The sequence below is a fragment of the Taurulus bubalis genome, assembly GCF_910589615.1.
Source record: "Taurulus bubalis genome assembly, chromosome: 7".
Lineage (NCBI taxonomy): Eukaryota > Metazoa > Chordata > Actinopteri > Perciformes > Cottidae > Taurulus > Taurulus bubalis.
The window spans coordinates 24,493,519-24,515,444 of NC_136595.1; the positions used below are offsets into that span (position 1 = coordinate 24,493,519).

At 44.3% G+C, this 21,926-nt stretch overlaps 1 protein-coding gene across 1 annotated transcript in view; it reads left to right on the plus strand.

The window, feature by feature from the left end:
• Positions 1–19,639, plus strand: part of ncanb (neurocan b) — a gene marked incomplete at its 3' end in the record, with an annotated part of 105,001 nt that extends 85,362 nt beyond the window's left edge. Inside the window, exons 11-15 of the mRNA XM_079220826.1 lie at positions 3,937–4,095; positions 7,022–7,104; positions 7,562–7,706; positions 17,273–17,455; positions 19,476–19,639. Coding sequence (XP_079076952.1) covers positions 3,937–4,095; positions 7,022–7,104; positions 7,562–7,706; positions 17,273–17,455; positions 19,476–19,639 — 734 coding nt within the window. The remainder of the gene's footprint in view (positions 1–3,936; positions 4,096–7,021; positions 7,105–7,561; positions 7,707–17,272; positions 17,456–19,475) is intronic.
• Between the last annotated feature and the right edge of the window lie 2,287 nt (positions 19,640–21,926).

Consider the following 21,926-nt stretch of genomic DNA (forward strand, 5'->3'; position numbering starts at 1 on the left):
ACATCCAGCACGATATGAGCAATATCCAGAGATAATATGTTGTTGTTCTTTGTCTGATAATAGGCGCAGGGGGATTTTCGCACACTGTTTTTAAAGGGTTAAAGGCTTGAATGTGTCCCGCACTAGCGCTACACACACGCAGCACGGAGACTCAGTGAAGGTGTGCATTCTTAATTTCTCAATATATTTTTTTGTCCGTGTCCATTTCTTTTCCCGCCTCTGTGACACCTCCGCTGGCTCTGCTGTCGGTGATCCGGCAGATAATATGCCACCGTTCACCCTCGTGAGCCAACCTGGACCCAGTCCCGATGCTAATGCTATGTCCCCGCTGCCATGTGGGCAAACATATTGAGCAGGTAGCCTCCAGGTCCGATGACGGAGCGAGCGCATTAGCGGCCCATAAAATCAGAGACAACATTAGCAACATCGTTCCACCGAATGCTCGTTTTAATTCTCTCTGTTCAGAAGCACGGCTGCAAAAATGGTAACGCTAATGCAGCCGCTTTTAACAATTTAAAACAGAAGAAACCTCAATTAACAACATTTAATTCTTCATCAGGACCTTGGGGATCCTGAAACTTTCTGCATATGGAAATGACCAACACATTAGTGTGCTAACGCAAACAACATATTTCCACGTTGTCTCATTGGGGTTGTTAAATGCAAAATCTACATAATGCTTAATGCTAAATTAATTAGCCTGGTAAAGGTTCATGCTAATAATGAAGCAGAAATCAAAAAGTGGAAAAAAGTAATCACAGTAATCTCAGTAATCACAAAGAAGTTTATGGATAGTTCCTCCCTCCATAAGCCTGATATTGTTCCGAACTGTTACCTGTAATAAGACGTCTTTTAGAGGTGACGTCAAAGCCAACATTAGATTCTGTATTCTTATTCAGAAGTGTGATTAGATTGTAAAAAGAAAACTATTCCAAAATGAAGTTTCATGTCGTTTGGTCATCAGATTCAATCCTCAAAAAGCAGGGAAACCAAAAGATTATTTACATTAATAATAAAGACACGACTAGATCAAGTAAGAATAGTAAGAAAGCTAAACTTTATATATTAAAGAAACAAACAAGATAGTTGACTAGTGCAGAGAACATGCAAGTTCGTGCTTTTCTTGCTGTATTTGTGGTTAAATTATAGGGCGAATCATCAGGCGTTGTTATTTTAGCATGCCAGCATGCACCTGCTATAAGTAGCACTTTAGTTACACAAGCAAAACACTTGAGGGGGTGATTGGTTTGTTTGTGTGATGGATTCTGGTCTAATAATGTTCATAAGTACTCTGGAAATTTGGTTTTCGTCAGATTAATGATGCGAACGTATTAAAATGTTTGTTTTGTCATATTTCTCTGTGACTGACGAGGATTTATGTTCTCAAAAAGGTCTGCGGTGGCGCGATAAACCTTATTTCATATGTAAAGAAAGGCTGTGATTATGAGGAGCCTGGATTGTTGTGAGTAATCCGTTAGTCATCGAGCCCGTCGAGACGCTGCATTGAGTTGAGCAACTCAAAACTGCGTTTGAAGAGATCTTTGTGTGCAAAGCAGAACGAGCCGAGAATAGAAGCAAACACTTTCATTCACTCAGGTGACTGTGATCGGCCCGTTTCATCTGCGCTCAAGCTCGTCCAATCAGAGCGAAGCTGATGGAAGTGGGATACTCCCACTTGGGGGAGAGAGAGAACGTCAAGTACACACAACGAGATCAATACACAACAAGCGTGTGTTAAACATAACATAAACATTGTCAAATATAAATCATAAATCATCTGGGAAAAACAATTATCTTGGAAAGTACTATATAGAAAAATATATACTGTAGATATATGACACGCCCAAAAGAAGAAAAACTAAATTTCACCTCAGCAATAGACTGAAATCTATATTTATTCTGACAATATTAAATACAACACATAAGCATTTGAGTCCATTTTCTGTCATGAATCACTAAAGTCATCAACACATCGAAAAAGTAGAAAACTGTTTGTGCCCCAAATACTTTTATTGCATAAACATAACCAAGAAGTTCTTACTTTTAAGCCAAACCATGACTCTTTTTACTGAAACTAACCAAGTAGTCTTGTTGCCCAGACTTAAAAAAGTCATTTTCTAGTGTTTTTATATTTAATTTTTATCAACAACATCCATTTTTCAGTAATCTGGGAGAAAATACGTAATAGAAAGTGCAGTTTAGTTGTATGGGAACATCATTTTCTAGCACACAGGGCTGATCTCTGAACAAACTTTTCTCCCATGATGCTTTGCCCCGCGGTAACCCGCCGTCTTCTGGTTGGCCGCCTGACGTGAAATCACGCCACCGCCCAACCTTTGTGTAGTTTCCTCACACAACGAGAAACCGTCATGGCGGCTGGAGCCGGGAAGCAAGTGCACCTGTGGTTGAAGCCGCCCTCACGTAACAGCTGTGCAAGCTGTTTCATCACTTTATATATATATATATATATATATATATATATATATATATATATATATATATATATATATATATATGTATTGAATATACAAATGTAAATTAGATGGTAATCTGCTTGAAAAATATGGAAAAAGAAAAAAAAATCGGTTACAATAATTTGCTTATTGATCTGGACGTACATGATCAAGGTTTCCAGTGTACAAGGTGACACATTCACATCCTGAGCACAAACACAAGTATATTTTACCGTTTTCTTACACGTTGCTCATCGTCAGTCGGAGCGATTCTCACTTCTTCGCTCACCGGAGGCGATGCATTGAGCTGCAAGAAAAAAGACGTGAAATGATATGTTGAATAAGCAAGTATATTGATTCAAAGGCGCTCTCGCTGTGATCCAGTGCACCGCATGTTGTGAAACGGTGTCATTGCACTTTCATATTTCAAATAGCCCAGAACTAAGCAGCGGGTCGGCGCTCTGAAAGGCTCTTCTCAATGCAGTGTGAAGGTTTCCGAGGCCCTTATTCCATATTACAGCATAGAAGGGCTTTCCATAATGGACTCCTCTCTTCCTCTTCTTTTCGCCGGCCCAAACGGCATCTCTCTGCATACTAAGCGGGGCCCCATACGGCCCAATTTGCACTACGCAATTTACCGGTGTCGCTTCACATTTGTTGGAGGAAAAGCTGAGGCCTTTTCCCCTGATCCCCACACTGCAGGGAGGGAGGGGGTGAGGGTGAGGGTGAGGATGAGGAGGGAACCGGAGGTGGCTTTGCTGACAGATAGGGCCTGAACCAAATCAACGCTACATACATTTCCACATATTCAGGTGCACATTAGCCGACACCACATCTGTACGGAAGCGAAAGCCACACACTCGTCTCTAACACACACACACACACATCGCATTTAAAATGTACAGCTCCGAGTCACACAGCTAACCCCGAGACAGATGAGGGACGATAGATGAGAGAGATGAAGGGAGAGGAGGGAGGGAGGGAGAGCCGGTGTGCTGACAGCACTGTGACAGGGCTTAATTACCGAGTGAGCGCTGTGCACTGGAAGCAATTTCTAAGGATTGTTGTCATTTGAATAGATTAAAACGCCCTTTCACTGGTCTAAGCTGTCTCACCGCCGGCTTGCCTCTGCTGTGGATTAAAAGTCCAAGTAAAATCAAAGGGAGGAAGACGAGAGATGGAGGGATGGAGACGGAGAGGAGTGCCACAGAGGACACCAACAGAAAGATATAGCGCCGAAAAATGAAGAAGGAGAGTATTTAGATAGTTTGTGCTGCAAGACATTGCTGTGATCACAAAAAAGAAAAGACAAATAATGGTTCTAAATCCTCCTACTTCTTTCCTGTGCAATGCTATTGCTCTTCTGCATCTGTCGGCTGTGGGTGTTTAACGATTTGAAAAACCCACATTTCTCTTCCCGTGGATTTCCGATTGGCTAATCACTAGTCTTTTTCAATTACCCCCCACCCACGCACACCTGCAGACACCGAGGGCTGCGAGCACACGTGGAGGAAGTTCCACGGCCACTGCTACAGGTACTTCAGCCGGAGACACACCTGGGAGGACGCCGAGAAGGACTGCAGGGAGCACAGCGGCCACCTGGCCAGCATCCACATCCTGGCCGAGCAGAACTTCATCAGAGGTGGGTGGAGGTCGAGGAGGAGGACGGACTTGGCACTTGTAGCCCGTGTAAATGTGTCTTGGTGGGGTTCTGAACAGCTTACACAGCAGGAAGTGTTAATTTAGGAAGAGATAAGTTCCACTCGTCGTCTGTAATGTGAGGTAAATGCTCGTTGGAGCACTTACACAACTCGGGTAAATAAGTCTCCTCATTGGAGAATCTTAAAGGGCCAGTGTGTGAAGACCTATTGGCAGAAAAGGCACATGACATTAGTTCATAATCACCTGAAACTAAGGATCATTGTGTTTGTGGTCAGCTTAGTTTGAGCCCGTCATGTCTACATAGGGATCAGGTCCTCTGTGTTGCACCGCCATGTTTCTACAGTAGCCCAGAACGGACAAACCAAATCCTGCACACTGCTCCTTTAAGCAGTGATGATGATGATGCATTATGGACAGCTCGTAAATCAAACAGTGGTGTCGGACCAGTTCTCGGTATCGGCCGGTACCCAAAGCCCTGGTATCGGGACTGGAAATGTTGAATCAGTGCATTTTGCTTCAAGTAATTATTGGACAAATGTCAAAGGGATTGCCAAAGTGATTAGAGTTCATCTTGTGAGGGAATAAGATGAAGAATTTGCTGCAGATTTGACCTGCATCTCTAGAGGTCGCTCGCTTTTTCTCAATAGAAACAGCAGCTGAGACTCATTGCCGCAGGTCTGAATCCTCCTCCTCACCAAATGCACAAACGAAAAAATAATAATCTGAATTCATCACCAGATACAGACGTGAGCGAAAACGTTCAAATTTAACATTTAAAGTAATTACAAAAACACTCATGGAACCGTCAGCTCTTCCTACTTCACACCTCTATAACTAAAGAAATATGGCTCACGGCTACCAATCACATTTAAACAAGTCACCAATCAATTTAAATAATGGCAAATACATGGCCTTCATAATCTAACCAGCTCTCCTGTCTGCCTGCCGCACGCTGCTTTTACTATTGATTTATATCTACCCGTCTACTTTATTATTACCATACTTGGCAACGGCAGCTCTTGCCTTGTGTGTATTCCATAACTCAGTGATAAATGTCTGTCTGGATCCGTTCTCAACGGCCCCTGAAGGTTTTTTATTGAGCTCCCCGCTGAAAAACACCCTCAGGAGCCGAGTCGGATCAGCCACATAAATGTGTATCACCTTGTGTCGCGATGAGAAGGTGCTACGGGCTCCAATGTAAATGTCTGTGACAGAACATTTAATATTACTATTGTATTCTTTCTTAGGATGGGATTCCTCTCTAAACTGGTAAAAAATGATAAAAAAAATCCCCACGGTGGGTGAAGTAACTCCATTTGTTTCCAGTGAAGGAAATGCAAGTGTCAGTAATGTTTAAACTGGGTTAAATAAGACCAGTATGAAGGCACCAGTGGCACTTGATTTATTTTAAATAGAGTGATCAGAAATCGTCCCATTCAACGCTTGTTTAAAAAAAAAAGGATTTTAAGACTCTTGTGTAGCAAAGTCCGCCCACCTGTTTTTTTTTATCCATGTTGTCCTGAATTATTGTCCTCAAATGCTATTTGATAGTTTTTGTTACAGCCTTTCTTTGGCGTTTCATTCTTACTGTTTCCCTCCCTGGCGGCGCTCCACAGCCAGATCACCAACAGTAATCCCCCGTAATATTGGATCCACCTTCTGTCTCGCACAGATGCCAGAAACGCCGCCATCCATTTAGCGCTCATCTTTCTTCCACGCGCGCACAGTTACCAAAAAGTGTGTTTAATTGCCTCGAAAATGGACGTCTCCACCCCTGCAATAAGGGGATCAGAGCCATTAGGGAGATTAATGGGCCTGGTAATGATGTTAAGCAGATACACCATGATTGAAATTCCATTACATATGTGCAGTGTACGTGCACGCACCCTGTACGGCCGTGCACACAGACACAAACACACAAATTAGATTAACCCAAAACACCATTAGGGATTTTTTTCCGGCAGCGCATCGGAGACGGGAACAGTATCTCTCCGCTGTTGTTCGTCTCTCGACTGAGGCCGGAGAGGGAAGATCTCTCAGCTGCTGTTCAGAGTTCAGAGACCAGACACATAAAATAACCCAGAGCACAAGATGAAACATCAATGAGCACTTCACTCACTTCATTTATATGCATGATGTTTTATTTTAGGAGTCTGGAGGAGCTTTGTGAGACTATAATAAGAAATAATAACCCAGATGATGTCATCAGGTGTCGCAGTCGGTCAGAACGAGTATAACAAGCCAGAGGAAAAACACCAAGGGCTAGTGGGATGGGTCTAACAAACACAGGACTTTCACCCAGGAGACGCAGTTCACGTTCTGTGTGAAACTAAAAATAGATGTTGACTTCTCGCTTGTTACATAGCATTATTACATGAGATCTGCAAAAGGGCGGGTGTTATTTTAGTGTAGTTACGTGGTGCATGATACAAAGTCGATGTAAATCATATTTTGTGTTCAGAAACGTTGACATTCAACATATTCGTGGTTTGCAGAAACGTGCAGGGACATTTCTGGACCCATACTAAAGTGTCTAATCTCTGGGACCTAACCTATTCTGCTTTGTGGATAATTTTCCTGGCTGTGTGTTAGGGCCGTGAGTGCATACATTTCTAATATACTGAGGAAATGAAACCCCAATCAAACCTTTCCAGAAATGGTTTATTTCGTGCTACAGTGTACAGTTTATACAGTTGGACTCACTCAGAAACAGTTACTGTGTTTCCAATCACCAGTTTTTAATGCACATTTAAAATGTGCACATAAAAACCCGAAGAGGAAATGCCGTTTGTGTTAGATTGTATTATATTGTCAAGTGCTATTGCTTGGACTACCTTCTGTCTGTTGTGTACTGGACTGGACTGGACGCCTGTTTAATGATGTCTCTCCATTCATTTCCTACTCAGGTCTCAGCCATGACAACACTTGGATCGGGTTAAATGATCGGACAGTGGAGGACGACTTTCAGTGGACCGACAAGATGGACCTGGTGAGCAACAAGCGTACAAGTGTGTGTGTGTGTGTGTGTGTGTGTAGTCTCTGAGTGAGCGCAGTTGATCCCAGTGGACTTCCTGAACAGCAGTTTGTAAAAAAAAATAATAATAATACATGAATTTGTGTTCCATTGTGAAGCCAACAAACCTCGACCCTGAAGTGTTTTTTTTTCTACAGAAAATAACAACATATCTTGTTTTGTATCTTGAGTTGCATCCTAATTTCCTATTATAGCATAACACACAAAATCACAACGTCAAACAGAGAACATGAAACTAAGGGTAGAAAAATGCTAAATATCATTGGTTAAAACAAATCCATATCGCTGATTTGATCAGTGATTTGTCTCTGATGTCAAGAAAATTATGTTTAATTAGAGTTTTAAAAAGATACATGTGTGTGTCTCAGTGTGTGATTGTTTTCTTGTTTGTTTTTTGTGCATGTGTGTTCAGCAATATGAGAACTGGCGTGAAAACCAGCCAGACAACTTCTTTGCCGGAGGAGAGGACTGCGTGGTTATGATCGCTCACGAGAACGGCAAATGGAATGACGTGCCCTGCAACTACAATCTGCCCTACGTCTGCAAGAAGGGAACAGGTGAGAGGAGAGGAGGGGAGGAGACGAGAGGAGAGGAGGGGAGGAGAGGAGAGGAGAGGAGAGGAGAGGAGAGGAGGGGAGAGGAGGGGAGGAGAGGAGAGGAGAGGAGAGGAGAGGAGAGGAGAAGAGAGGAGAGGAGGGGAGAAGAGAGGAGGGGAGAAGAGAGGAGAGGAGAAGAGAGGAGAAGAGAGGAGAGGAGAGGAGGGGAGACGGAGGGGAGGAGAGGAGAGGAGACAGGAGACGGAGGGGAGGAGAGGAGAGGAGAGGAGAGGAGAGGAGGGGAGAAGAGAGGAGAGGAGAAGAGAGGAGAGGAGAGGAGAGGAGAGGGGAGGAGAGGAGAGGAGAGGAGAGGGGAGAAGAAGAGAGGAGAGGAGAGGAGAGGAGAGGAGAGGAGAGGAGAGGAGGAGAAGAGAGGAGAGGAGAGGAGGGGAGAGGAGAGGAGAGGAGGGGAGAGGAGAGGAGGGGAGGAGAAGGGAGGAGAGGAGAGGAGAGGAGAGGAGGAGAGGGGATGGGGAGGAGATTAGAGGGGAGGAGAGGGGAGAGGAGGAGAGGGGAGGGGAGGAGAGGAGAGGAGAGGAGAGGAGAGGAGAGGAGGAGATGGGAGGGGAGGGGATTAGAGGAGAGGAGAGGAGAGGAGAGGAGAGGGGACGGGATGAGAGGAGAGGAGAGGAGGGGAGAGGAGGGGAAAGAAGAGAGAAGAGGAGAGGAGAGGAGGGGAAAGAAGAGAGAAGAGAAGAGGAGAGGAGATTAGATGAAAGAAGAGAGAACAGGAGAGGAAACGAGACGAGAGGAAAGGGGAGGGGAGGAGGAGATGGGAGGGGAGGGGATTAGAGGAGAGGAGAGGAGAGGAGAGGAGAGGAGAGGAGAGGGGATGAGAGGAAAGGAGAGGAGAGGAGAGGAGAGGAAAGAAGAGAGGAGAGGAGAAGGGATTAGAGGAAAGAAGAGAGAATGGGAGAGGAAAGGAGACGAGACGAGAGGAGAGGAAAGAAGAAGAAAGAAGAGAGGAGATGAGAAGGGATTAGAGGAAAGAAGAGAGAACGGGAGAGGAAAGGAGACGAGAGGAGAGGAAAGAAGAAGAAAGAAGAGAGGAGATGAGAAGGGATTAGAGGAAAGAAGAGAGAACGGGAGAGGAAAGGAGACGAGAGGAGAGGAAAGAAGAAGAAAGAAGAGAGGAGATGAGAAGGGATTAGAGGAAAGAAGAGAGAACGGGAGAGGAAAGGAGACGAGAGGAGAGGAAAGAAGAAGAAAGAAGAGAGGAGATGAGAGGAGAGGAGAGGAGAGGAGAGGGTTTTTGGTTCTAAAAATCCCTTTATTCCACTTTTCAGTGAAAAATGAGGACAGGGGATGAGAGGAGAGGAGAGAGGATAAGGGATTAGATGAAAGAAGAGAGAACGGGAGAGGAAAGGAGACGAGACGAGAAGAGAGGAAAGAAGAGAGGAGAGGAGAGGAAAGAAGAGAGGCGAGGAGAGGAAAGAAGAGAGAACAGGAGAGGAAAGGAGACGAGAGGAGAGGAGAGGAAAGAAAAGAGGAGAGGAGAGGAAAGAAGAGAGGCGAGGAGAGGAAAGAAGAGAGGAGAGGAGAGGAGAGAGGATAAGGGATTAGAGGAAAGAAGAGAGAACGGGAAAGGAAAGGAGACGAGAGGAGAGGAGAGGAAAGAAGAGAGGAGAGGAGAGGAAAGAAGAGAGGCGAGGAGAGGAAAGAAGAGAGGCGAGGAGAGGAAAGAAGAGAGGCGAGGGTGGCATGGAGTGACTTCTACAGGTGATTAGAATGACTAACGGAGAGGCAGAGAGCAGGCGGATGAAAAATAGGAAACTCTGAAAAGGAGGCAGAGGCTGTGAGGAGACATTTGATTTTTTTTTTTAAAGTGAGCCGGTGAGGAGTCGGACAGAAGGAGGCCGAGTGAGGTGGAAGAAGAAAAAAAACGAGCAGAGGAGAAACAACCTCGCTCTGCTGTCAGTTCTTTAATCTGAAATCCTACACGGAGAATGGAAATCATTGCACGCTCCTCCAGACTCACACTCATCATCACTCTTCTCCCGTCGCTCATCGTCCTCCAGCGGGACTTTAAAAAGTTCCCCGTGTCCTCGGGCCTTTAGGTAGACGTGAAGCTCGTCTTGGGGGCAGAACGTGTGCTCTCTGCTTTATGTTCAGGAAACTTGGCAAAACCAGGTGAGCAAACTTGTTGGTTGGTTAAGTTCCTTGTCCCCTGTTGCAGCTCCCGTCTCGGAGCTGGAGTCAGGCCGCCACGCGCTCCTCCGAGAGCCTATTAGGAGCGTATTTTTGCCCGCAAATTTGCATACAGGGCAGGACTAACGACCGATGGCGAGAAAGACAGCCGCGTTAGTGGCGAGGTGGAGTTTAGCTGGCGGTGTTTAGAGAAACGCTGGGACTCAGGAAGCCAACGGTGGCTGCATCCCCAAAGCTTTCCCCCGAGCTTCAGACGGGACAGGCTTTGTGCTTTTGGATGTGGGCGTAAAAAACCTTCCCTTTTACTCTCAAGCTTTACAAGAAAAGCCATAAATCATAGACCTCAGATGACTGCGGCACAGAAGCACAGAGGAAACATCCTCGTGAATATGTTATGTCTGGTTTCAAAAATCAAGAGGAAAAGTTGGTATTTATTTGTTTTGCAATCCCCTTCTATTGACTCATGTCCCATTTTCGTGAACGTGATTGTTTAGGATATTTTAGGACCGTTTGGACTCAAGGAGGCGGTCAAAGGTCACCGTGACCTCACGCCCAGCCCATCTTTGTGATATTCTAAGGAACGCCTTGAGGGGTTTTCTTCGCACAAATGTCTATTAAGATGTAAACTACAACCTGACTGGTAGGCGGAGGAGGAAGCACACAACCACGACACAGTAATTCCAGTTTACTCCAAACTCGTTAAGGCACTCTTAAATGTAATTCTGACTTTGATAAATGTGGGATTATCCTAATAATTCCATCCTGATCTGGACACGGATGTTGACGGTAGATGAGAGTTTTCGTCAGCTAACAAAATAAATCTTTACTGGGTAGCTTTAAGACATTTGGGTTCACGGTTGTCATATTAAGCCCTCAGCCTGTGGAGGAGTTTGACTTATACATATGTAGAACTGATCAATTAGCTTCCCCTTACTGATTATTTTAAACAAACTATTTGGGCTTCAACAGATGCTTTTGTCATCAGAGGCCACCAGCGTAGAGAGGAGGCTTCTAAACTTCTAAAGCTCCATTTCTTTTCCTGTACGAAGGGAAAGGGATTTCCGGCACAAGCGAGAAGTTGCACCACCTCCGCTGCACACTGTCACCAGTCCCCAGCATCCAGCCCACCTCTGACCTTAATCAGTCAGCTGCAATCACCATTTCTTTTCATCTCCCCCCCCACCGCGTCCCCGTCAGCCTCCTCTTTCAGTCTAAGTAACCCCCATGTAATGTCTTGTCTTATCACTGGAGTCTGTCAGCTCCACGCTAACTTTTCATCCTAAAGCTCACAGTGCAAGTGATCTCTTTTTTTCTTCTGCTCATCAGCGGCCCCTGGGTCTTGATTAGGCGATAATGGCGCCACCGCGGTCAGGGTGACGTGTCGTGCAGATGGCGATGATATATGTTGTCAAGGAACTGAAGAGAGGCGAGATACAGCGGTCAGATACGGGGCTCATCACACACCTCACACAAGCCTCCAATCGTTAATCACACGCGTGTTGAACCTCAGAGGCTGTGAGAGGCTGTACGTGAGAGGAAGCGGACGTAGTTGCCGTGCCGTCACCCACTAGCTTCTGCACCGCCGCTTTGAAGCCTTTATGGTCGCCGTTTTAACCGTCGCCATCTTGGATTTTGGCAGTCGTTTACGGCTTTTTGCAAACCAGTGAACGGAAGTGACTGAGGATCATTGACTAAATGAACATCATGCTGTATTGAAGAAGACTTGAAACTAGAGATTGAGACATAAACTCATGTTTACAATGTTTACTGTGGGAATACGAATAATAATTTTCTCATAGACAACCAGAGGAGTCGCCTTTAGAAAGAATGCACTTAGACATTGTTTTCACTTTTCAGAACTGGAGGTTGCCGCCTGGTTAAACCTGCTGATTTCCAACACAAATCTTTATGTTTGGGTTGCCTAGCCATGCATCTGCATACACTGATGCACTGTGTTGCTGCGGCTTCGCCCGTTGCACAAATGATCATTGACGTGAGTTCAGAGGCCGTCCAGAGCACAGAGTTTTGTTTAGTTTAGTTTTTGTGACTTTTAACCTTTTCATATTGATGACTTTGTCGGTTGAAACACAGCAGGCAACACATTCAGAAGCTGTATTTAATTGCTGGAACATTGTACGGGATAAAAAAGTTGATTTTATGTAAAACATTAACACAGAGCAAGTTTTCCACAGAGTCAAGTAACAAGAGAGCCGTGCACTCTTGAGCTCTTCCAGTGAGGACGAGAGGGGAATTACCAGTAACAGGACATGCAAGTATTATGAAATCGCTCCATTTATTTTGATGGGTTATTATGTACAGAGACAGGAAATCTAATTTTGCGTGACATACTCTGCTCTCTCCGAGTGCTTTGGGAAATGATAGGCTGTCGTCGGTGCCTTTAGCAGTTGGTTCGTCCATCGGCGTGTTGCGTAATCATTGTAGGATACACGTTAAAATTAACGTTTTATTTCTTTATGAATTACCCAACAAGCTATGTGTGTGCGTATAAAGCTGTTTAGTTAGCACACACACCTTCCCCCTTTGTTCAAATGAGGACGAACTCTTTATTCATATTTCCTATGTAATCATTTATCAAGATGTTTCGGGCTGAAGAGGAATATTTGCAGCCACAAAGAGGAGATAACGCTCCTCTTCACCAACCCCACCTGAGCCGCCACAGAGTTCCCCACAGGGACCCTGTGTTGTCATTTTGTAGACATTCAATTCAGTTTATTTTATCACAAATACAAGTTTGCCTCGGAGGGCTTTACAATCTGTACACACAGCATCCCTGACTTCGCTGCTCCCGATAGTTACATCCTCCACAGGGAGGCGGTTCAGGGACTCAGCGGTCCACCACCCTGCAGACTTCCAATCTGCAACTCCGAAAATAAGCTCTGTGGCAAAATAAACGTTTATGATACTTGCACATTTTCATTGTCGTTAAGATGTATACCTAAGAAAAAAGTTGAGGACGCAGAGGGAAACAAAATTTAAAGAATCCACCGAGCAGCAGCAGCGCTGCAGCTCAATAATATAAACGTTTTATCTCGTCTGTTCATTCCGCTGAAAAGCATATTTGTAAAACTGACATCTGTGACAAGTGAGTTATGTGTTGTTACGTTTTCTTGGCGAACTACAAGCAGCGACTTCCTGCAGCCTTGGGTTGCTTTTCAGAGGTGCCGGACGAGCAGATAACCTTTTGTCGATCCTCCCGCGTGATTTATTCTGAAGGCGGAAATTGTTGCTCCAGTCTTTACACTAAGTTGAGCCAGCATGTCCTTGCTGCAGCTCCATACTTGACGCTGGATGAATGGCATGAATTACAATTTTCTCATTTAATGCAAAAAAAGGCTATTTCAGAAAACGTCTTAGTATTATTGTAATAACAGCTGCAGTCTTGGCAGGACTGCCTCAATGAAATAGCCTATTGACCTGTGTAATTGGACCGGAGCCAATGTTAACGTTCATGGTGACACCTGTGCTTTTGTTGTGATGACAAATTGCTGAAGATAAGGACACACTGTGGTCCATGTAGTTTTATACAGTCATCTAAAACATGTTTTCTGCCTTCTCTACAAACTTTTCTTTTATTTGATGAACGAGCCTGAATCCGTCTACAGCTCTAGTGTTCTCCATGCGAGACTCTCTCCGGTGGTGTTTCAGTACGGATGCGCTCACGCACTTTGATGTGTCTGTGGCTCGTTCTAGCAGCGTTGCCGGTAGGTGTGCGGATGCTTTGAGGAGCGCCGAGAGGAACGAGCATCCAACTGTCTGCAGCTCCCCGTGCCACTAACTCACACTGACTTCCTCCTGCCACATGCTGCTTTCAAGTTCACAGCTGAAACACACACACACACTCACACACCTTAACTTCCTCTTAATGTCGGCTAAACTCGAATACCTTAAATCAACTGCCGCAAATTGCCACCCGTGAGCTTTACATACATTAATGTACATTCTTTGTTCTAGATTCGGAATCAGGATTCATATAAAGCTAAGGACACTTTAAAAATCACCTCTCCTCTTCAGCTCCCTGCCGTCTTTTCTCTTCATCTTCAGTCTCCATCTCCTTCATTTCTCCATCTCTTCACCCACACACACACACAAAAAAAACGTCGTAGTTATGATCATAATGCCGAGATCTTCAAAGCTTTATCCCTGTTTTCCCACTCGCTACAAGCTAGCTGACAAAAGCCACACATCAGAGGCGAATCTGCGTCGGCTCAGAAACGTAAGCTGGAGAGATTCTCCGATGCGATATCTAGCAAGGCTGCATGCCTGGACCTGTCAGGGAGTCTGTTGGCGAGCGACAGCCAATGAGAGCGCAGGACTGGAGTTGAGCCGTCGTCTCTAAGAGTAGGAACTTTACAGAGATGTTGTTGCACATGGATGCAACAGGCTATAAATAAGTAGAGACGTGTGGAACAGATGCTAAATGTGTGTCGAGCTGTTTCTAACATGCCACTCCCCCATTCGTACACTGATGGCGGGGGCCGCCATGCAAGCTTCCTCCCGCCCATCAGAACCATCTCGCCATTCACACCCAAACATAGCAACTTCCATCCATTATTATATGAAAAAAAAATGGATTATTGAAGCTTTTGACTGTCTTGCCAGTGCCACCGTCTTGAGAACTTTTCTAAATTTGTCTGTGTGTAGATATCATATTATATTATGTTGTAGGCCAATCTATTAAATGAAGCATGAGCGTGAGACACACATCCCTCTGAGGGGTGGCTGAATGTTACGTCTTAAAAAGTCGGGTTTACCAACCTCACTTTTATTTCAAAGGTTAAGTTGTTGCTTAAAAGAACAAGCAATGGATTACATTTTTTTATGGCCTTTCTTTTTTTTTTTAAGAAACCCAGTTCCTCTCTCGGCAGCCGCCCGGACGTCCTTCAGGCTTTATTCTACAAAAGACCTTTTTTTCTGACTTTTTTTCTCCCATAAAATCCCGGCTCCATTTTCTTTTTCTGAGTTTAGTGACATTTTCTTTGATCCCCACTTCAATACGCTCTGACTTTGCACCGCGAGAAATCATAGGTGAGGACTAATGGAAAAGTCCCTTTCAGCCTTCCATGTGCGTCCAGTGTGCGGTCGTCTCGAGTGAGGAGGAAAGTGCTTTTTGTCTCTTCCTTCCACAACACATTAAACTGTGAACCTGGCATTAAACCTTTCATCGGAGTTAATGACATTGCTTTTCCCTTATTAAGAATTTAAGAGGTATTAGGACCAGGACAAGGGAATTAACAGGCTTTGTAAAAAAAATTCTGATTGCTGATTAAGTCCTCTCATGACCGCTTTCAGCAGGGAGGTGTGCAAATCACATCCAAGGGTGGAATCTACGGTGGATACTGGTTTTGGTCAAAATACATTTTTAAAAAAGGTACCTTGGATCGGGGACAGCATGGATGGAAGTTAGTGTTGCGGTATTTTTTTTAAATATCTCGAAAAAGGAACAGTACTGCGGCAAAAATCTAAAATGCCGGGAAAGTAATCGAATAATAAAAGACAGAACATGGAATTTAAAATAAAACAAGTTGAATCATTTAAAATGATATTGATTAAAGGTGGTTCATGACCTGCTTTAATCTGCTTCTCGACTTCATTGGTTGACTCCATCCTTCTGGTTAGAGTTAGCTAAATCAACTAGACTCATGGGAACAGCTCTTATTCAAACGGCGTCCTAATAAAATGTGGTATCATACCGTTATTAATGGCAGCATATTGCGATACGTTCCTCGTTTGAGTTTTGCCTTTGCAACACTAATTTTCCAACTCAAACACATGTCCACAACCTTTAAGCCTTCAGACCAAAAGCTTCATTTCTCAAGCTGCGCTCATCCTCTCGCATGGCAGCGTAACGCCAGCCTCCGCGGATGCACAGAGGCGTTTGTGCTCAATGCGCGGTTCATTGCATCGCTCACTAAAACGCCAGAGGGCGTCCAGCACAATGCACTGTGAAGAAGCAAAAAGGCAACGAGTGTAACCGGCACAAAAACAAATACATAAACCAACCTCCACAATGCCGAGGAGGGATTGTAATTATCTGTGGATTCATATCTCTTATTCATGGATGACTTTATTGCCTTTATGCGTGCCCTTTAAAAAGAAGAGTCAGGCATTGCATATATTATAAAGAAACAAAGGTTGAATATCCTGTGGACAATTTGTTTTGGCAGGCAAAATATTGACTCAAATTAAGATATTTAGGACTTCCTGTTTCTAAATCATCTGAAAACGGAATGCCTTCTTTGTATAATCCGTAGGCATGTAAATAGTGCTTGAGTGCCAAGTTACACAAAGCCATGGACACAACGCGCAGGCCGTGGTTACGTCATTTCCTGGTGTGCGTCTCGCCCTAACTTCACTACGGCGAGCGTAAAATAAGGTTTCGATTTCTCTCTAATGGGAGCTCAAAAAGAAGGAATGTGTTTTTGGACGTCATTACTATTAAAATCCAGATGATGCTCATTAGCTGGAAAGTTGAGTGCGATAATGAATACACATCAAACACATTGGTCAAATCCAAAATTTCAAGAAGTTTTAGCGGGAACTAATGGCGGGAAAACAAGTGGAATGAACGGAATCATGCAGTTCACGCTTTATAAAATGGCTTTTTTTTCAATCAAATTAGAAAAAAACGCTGAAAAAAAAAGTTTGGAAGTAGAGATTATAAGCAACAGTGTTACAAACCAGCCTGCAACAGTGCATTGAACTATAGAGCTTCCTTCATCTTTGATTATATTTGACTATAAATGCCAGTAATGACTAATAACAGCTATATTGTCCACCTAACTCATTTTCAAATCAAACATTATCATGGATGAAATGGCAATTCAAAGAGTTGACTAAAAACGTCCCCATGATTGTAGTGCACAAAGAGGGTCTCCGTACATTGAGCTGCCGCCTCCACAGGCCTCTCCGAGGGCCCGGCACCTTCTGACAGGAGTGTTAAAATATCTGTGGTGTGAGTGCGTCCCCGAGGCTTGTCCACCCTGTCAGTCTCTGGCCGGAGTGTCAATCCCCGCTCCGTGTCAGCTTGTGAAAACATTTTTTCTGATCTTACTCTGATCCGAGACGCTGTGTTACTTTGACAGCCGCCCACTCACTCACAGACTTGGACAGACACGCTGTCCCGCGGACACTGAATCCACATTTTGATGTTTGTGCTGTGAGCGGTTTTCTAAGAGATGGATCAGAAGTCAGAGAGCGCGCTGAAAGCTGAAAGCTGAAAGCTGAAAGCTGAAAGCTGAAAGCTGAAAGCACGAGGGACATGTAAATGTTTTAATCACGCATACCGACAAGGTGAGCCCAGGAACAAGTCCTTATCATGAGGTAACAGATATTCTGCGTTCCTTCCTTTTCCTCTGCAGTGCTTTGCGGAGCCCCGCCCACCGTGGACAACGCCTTCCTGATTGGTCGAAAGCGCTCCCACTACGACATCCACTCTGTAGCCCGCTACCAGTGCGCCGACGGCTTCCTGCAGCGCCACGTGCCGACCGCTAAGTGTCGCGCCAACGGCAAGTGGGACCGGCCTAAAATCATCTGCATAAAATGTAAGTTTTATTTACACGCAGACATCAAGACTGAAGGCAGTATTTCCATTTGTTAGGTCATTTTCCCATTTACATGTTCTTATTTTTAGCATGCAGACGAACACGAACCTCCTGCATCATCCGCCCTCGGGAGCCACTGTCACCATGTGCATTCAGCCTCGCCTTCCCTGCTCTCATTATTAATAATTGCAAGCAAAAAGATTACCGTGGTCGCAGACTGGAGGAAATCTCCTGGGCTCACTAAGAAGGGGGAGGGTCTCCTTTGAAAGCTTCATGCTTGAGGTGGAGGTCTTCTTTTCAGACTTTTCCCAAAAACATTTTTGTAGACCATTTATTGGATACAAAGGATTTATACTAAAAGCTTAAAACCAAAGGGAAATGTGACCTTTTGACCCGAGTTTTAGAATAAAGAATAAACAAATATTAACAGAGCAAATATTATCATATTCATTTCTAGATGAGGTGAAATTGTGAGGCGGGTTTTGCTGCAGAGCTCCAGGCTCGGGCCCACCTCCCCTGTGGGACCCTTTCTGGCCCCGAGATTGGGGAAGAAAGTAACGTCTGAAATGTTTTACAGCACGGACGTATACAATAGCGTGCGTTCATTACTTTAAATAAACCACGCGACATCCACCAATAACACCAAGATAAACAACATAACCTGAATATTTTGAGAGAGCCAGGTAACGTAACGTTAAGCGGCAAATAATGTGTACTAAACCAATTAGTTTTCCAACGTTATGTTATGTTAATGCTGGTAGCAAACCAACTTTATCATTGGTTTGCTCACCACATTAGCATTGCTAACTCACAAAGTTATGACTAAACGTGATGTTGCATAACTTTATAAGCAGGGGTGAAAGTACCTCGTATCACTAAAGATTACTAAGATCCACAGCTTGTTAAAATCCCAGTAACAACAACCCGTCACGATCGCATTTCCCACAAGAAATGTGTGTTTTCGGCTTGGTTTGCTTGTTTGTTGGTTTGCACAAGCATTACGGTATGTTTCCCTTTCATTAGCATTGCAAGATTTATGTCGTTTTTTTTTAAATAATTGGACAAATCTGTTCCTAACTGTCGGAAACAAGAACTCAAAAGCAGCGAATGTGTTGTTAAAGCAACGAAATACATGATAAACACACAACATTCCCCATCTGATTGTTTAACGCTCCTGGAGCTCTGCAGCAGAACGCTGTTGGAAATCATGACATCGCAGGCTTTCAATCCTTTTTGAAGCCACCTCTTTGTTTTAACACAGTTTAGCATCTAAAATCAATGACAACGCTTTCACACACCTCATCTCCTTTGAACCTGAAAATAAACTTTATTATTTCCCCCCCCAAAAAAAGGACTTGAAAGGACTGAATAAATGTCTGAACGTTTCAGCATAATTTCTCTCTTCTTCAAAGGAGATATAAAGGGGTTGATATATATATATATACATATTCAACAAACTGTGCCTTGTACTTCATTTCACTCAGATCACAATGTGACAGTAATGATGAAATACTGAAATAATGTAGCCTGTGTTGAAAGTGATAAAAAATGATTTTCCTTTCGACTTTGGACAGAGTTGTTTTTTCATGGCCCAGAGTTAGTGTGTCCTTATCATTCACTGCAGATGACATGTCTTTGTTGGCAAAATCCCAGAGAGGGACAGAGCAGCCTAATTTGGCGGCGCACCCCAGGAACGAGCTTATTCTGAGGCTGTGAGTGGGTGGCTCGCTCGCTGAAGGCATGTGAGATAAAACAGTTTCCCTCCGTGTGGAGAAGCAGCTAAACCTTCGACAGAGAACATGTGGTTTTTGACCTTCCCGCTTTTTGATCCGCTCTCCTCCGTCTCGTACCTGGTTTTAACCTCCCTCCGACTACTGTCAGTGATTCATCTCCCTCTTACATCAGTTTTTTTTCTCCCACTCTTTGCCATCTGACTTCTCTAATAAATCTAAAAAAAGATTTTTTGGGTTTTTCCTTTTATCTGACTGTCTTGTCTGCTCCGCTCTGTTTGCTCCATCAGCCCGACGAGCAGCCCACCGCTACCGGCGCCACCACCGCAAGGGCAGGAGGGAGCACAGGAAGCACAAGAGGCACGGCCACCGAGAGGGGGGGCGCCACGGAGGGGAGCTGGGCCACAACCACAACCACAACCACAACCACGACCACGCCCACGTCCACGTCTGAACCCCCCCCCCCCCCAAAAAAAAGAATGAAAAAAAATAACCACCCCCTTTTTTCCCCGCTCTTCTCTTCCTCTGCTGCCAACTGCGGTTTTGCCTGTCTCCCCGTCTTCCCTCCATCTTCCCCCCTCCACGCCACACATTACAGCTCAAAACTATCTGCCCGAGGCCCCTCCCCCTTCCCTGCACTGCCCCGCCCTTAGCTCCGCCCCCCACGGCTCTCCGAGTCAGCCTGTATCATAGCATCAACGGCGAGGCCCACTAAAGTGCTGCCAGGCGTCATCGGGACAACAACAACAACATCCCTTTGTACTCTTTTTACTTTCCTCTCCCTCTCTGTTGACCTTTCCTCGTCCTAACTTGTGTGTCTCCGGCCTCGTCCTCTTTAACTCGACCCCGGCGACTCTCCCTCCGAGCTCGACGACGACCTGAAACATGGGGCTACGCTGACCTGAAAAGAAAAAAAAACACAACAACAACAAAGCCCTTTGAGATCCACGCCGAACATTCTTCGGAGAGAAGCGGTTTAGTAGAAACTACAAATAGGGACGACATCACTGAAAAGGGCGTCTCCAAATCAGACGAGTCAAGGATGACATCCGTGTTGTTGACTTGAGCCTTTTGTCTGTTGAACACGTTATTTTTTACAAACACCGTTTGTGTTTACTTCCTGACTCCGCTGCTTTATGGTTTGCTTTTTATAAGACGTTGTACTTGACTTTAAGCGACTTATTCTCAACCCAGATTTGATTGATTTTCTTTGAATCAGAGGCAGTTGTAATTGAATTATTTGATTGTTAGCGTTGTATCTTCTTGTCATTGTGAGACAGTTACTTTAGATCAGATGCGGATAAAAAGAAACAGAGGAAAATGAAGAAAAAAAACATGCATTTCAGTTTCATCATATCACACATTACACATCAGTCACTTTTCAGAAGTGTCAGACGGTCTCGAACAGGCATCCGTCCCCGTCATCGCGGAGGGTTCATGGAACCCTTTGATGTCGGTGCGTCTCAACTCAGCTCAGCGATCCCTCGTCTGCTTTGCCTTTTCTTGTAGTTTGTGTCTTTGATGTTTTTGTTCAATCGCTAAACATGACCTTTCTTAATAAATGATAATACATTAAAATAACGACTGACCTCTCTCATTAGCGAAAGTGGAAGTAGTGAAATTTGCCTCGGCCGCATTGACAAACTGGAACTGACAAATAAGCAACTTTGTTGCTCATTGTATGAGGAAATTGTTAATTGTAAAAAAAAAAGAAGCTTAATCGCACCACGATGTATCGGCCTCTTTGTTCCCCACAACATTGACAATTACAGTTTCTGTTTTTCCGTGCAGCTGTGTGAAGGTGTGAATTCCTTCAACCGCCCTTTTAAAAAGGTTGCACATCCTTAAACCTGTTGACATCCAAGTCATTCATAATGTTTAAAAGTAGATGTTTTTTTCCTTCTGGACAGATATATGGGCTTTTCTTTGGCCACACCAGCCTTGAAAATAAAATGAAAAAAGAAATTGACATTCTGAATGCCCACAGAATGCTCCTCAAACCAGAATAATATCAGCATATCCCACATTTCTTAATCAGAAAATGCTACATTGAGAATAAATGCTCATTCAGATTATCCATATGAAATATGCTGATTACATGACAGAATATTATCATATTCAGAACAATAGTGGAGCATCAATGTGCATGTAAACGTAGTCAGTGGCATAGTATCGCCTTAAAAAGCCTTTTAAAATGTCTTAGCAAACGGATGCATATTTACACGTCCAGCAGAAATGGAGCAACGTTGGCATTCACGTGGTGGCATGGGTCCACTCCCCTTTCATTTCTGTCTTATTACAACCCAACTTTTGAGTGGAATATCCGGCCCGTTAGCAGCTGAATGCCACCCTTGTGCACCATCTCTCTGCCGGCTGTCTGGTGATGGGCAGGTAGTGTGTTTTCACTTCAGTTCATCACCAACTGCTTCCTGTGGCTGAGAGAAGCAAAATATAGTGAAGCAAAATAAGAAAAAGGTAACACCAAAGCCATAAGAAGAAAGAGGCTCGAGCGCTCCATCAATCTGAAGGGTGGACTTCAAAGTTTGGTTTTCTGTGGGTTTATATATCACGACAAGCATCACCGTTCGGCCGACCTTTCAACAGGATGTTGTGTCGTTCTTGGACGGAAAGGGGTGAAGCGAACAAAATAGTTAGTGGGACAGATCGTAAAGCTTTACAGAAGAAATGACGAGTATAAGGCAGAAGATACAGAGACTCGGAGCTCTCTCTTATCTTGGCTC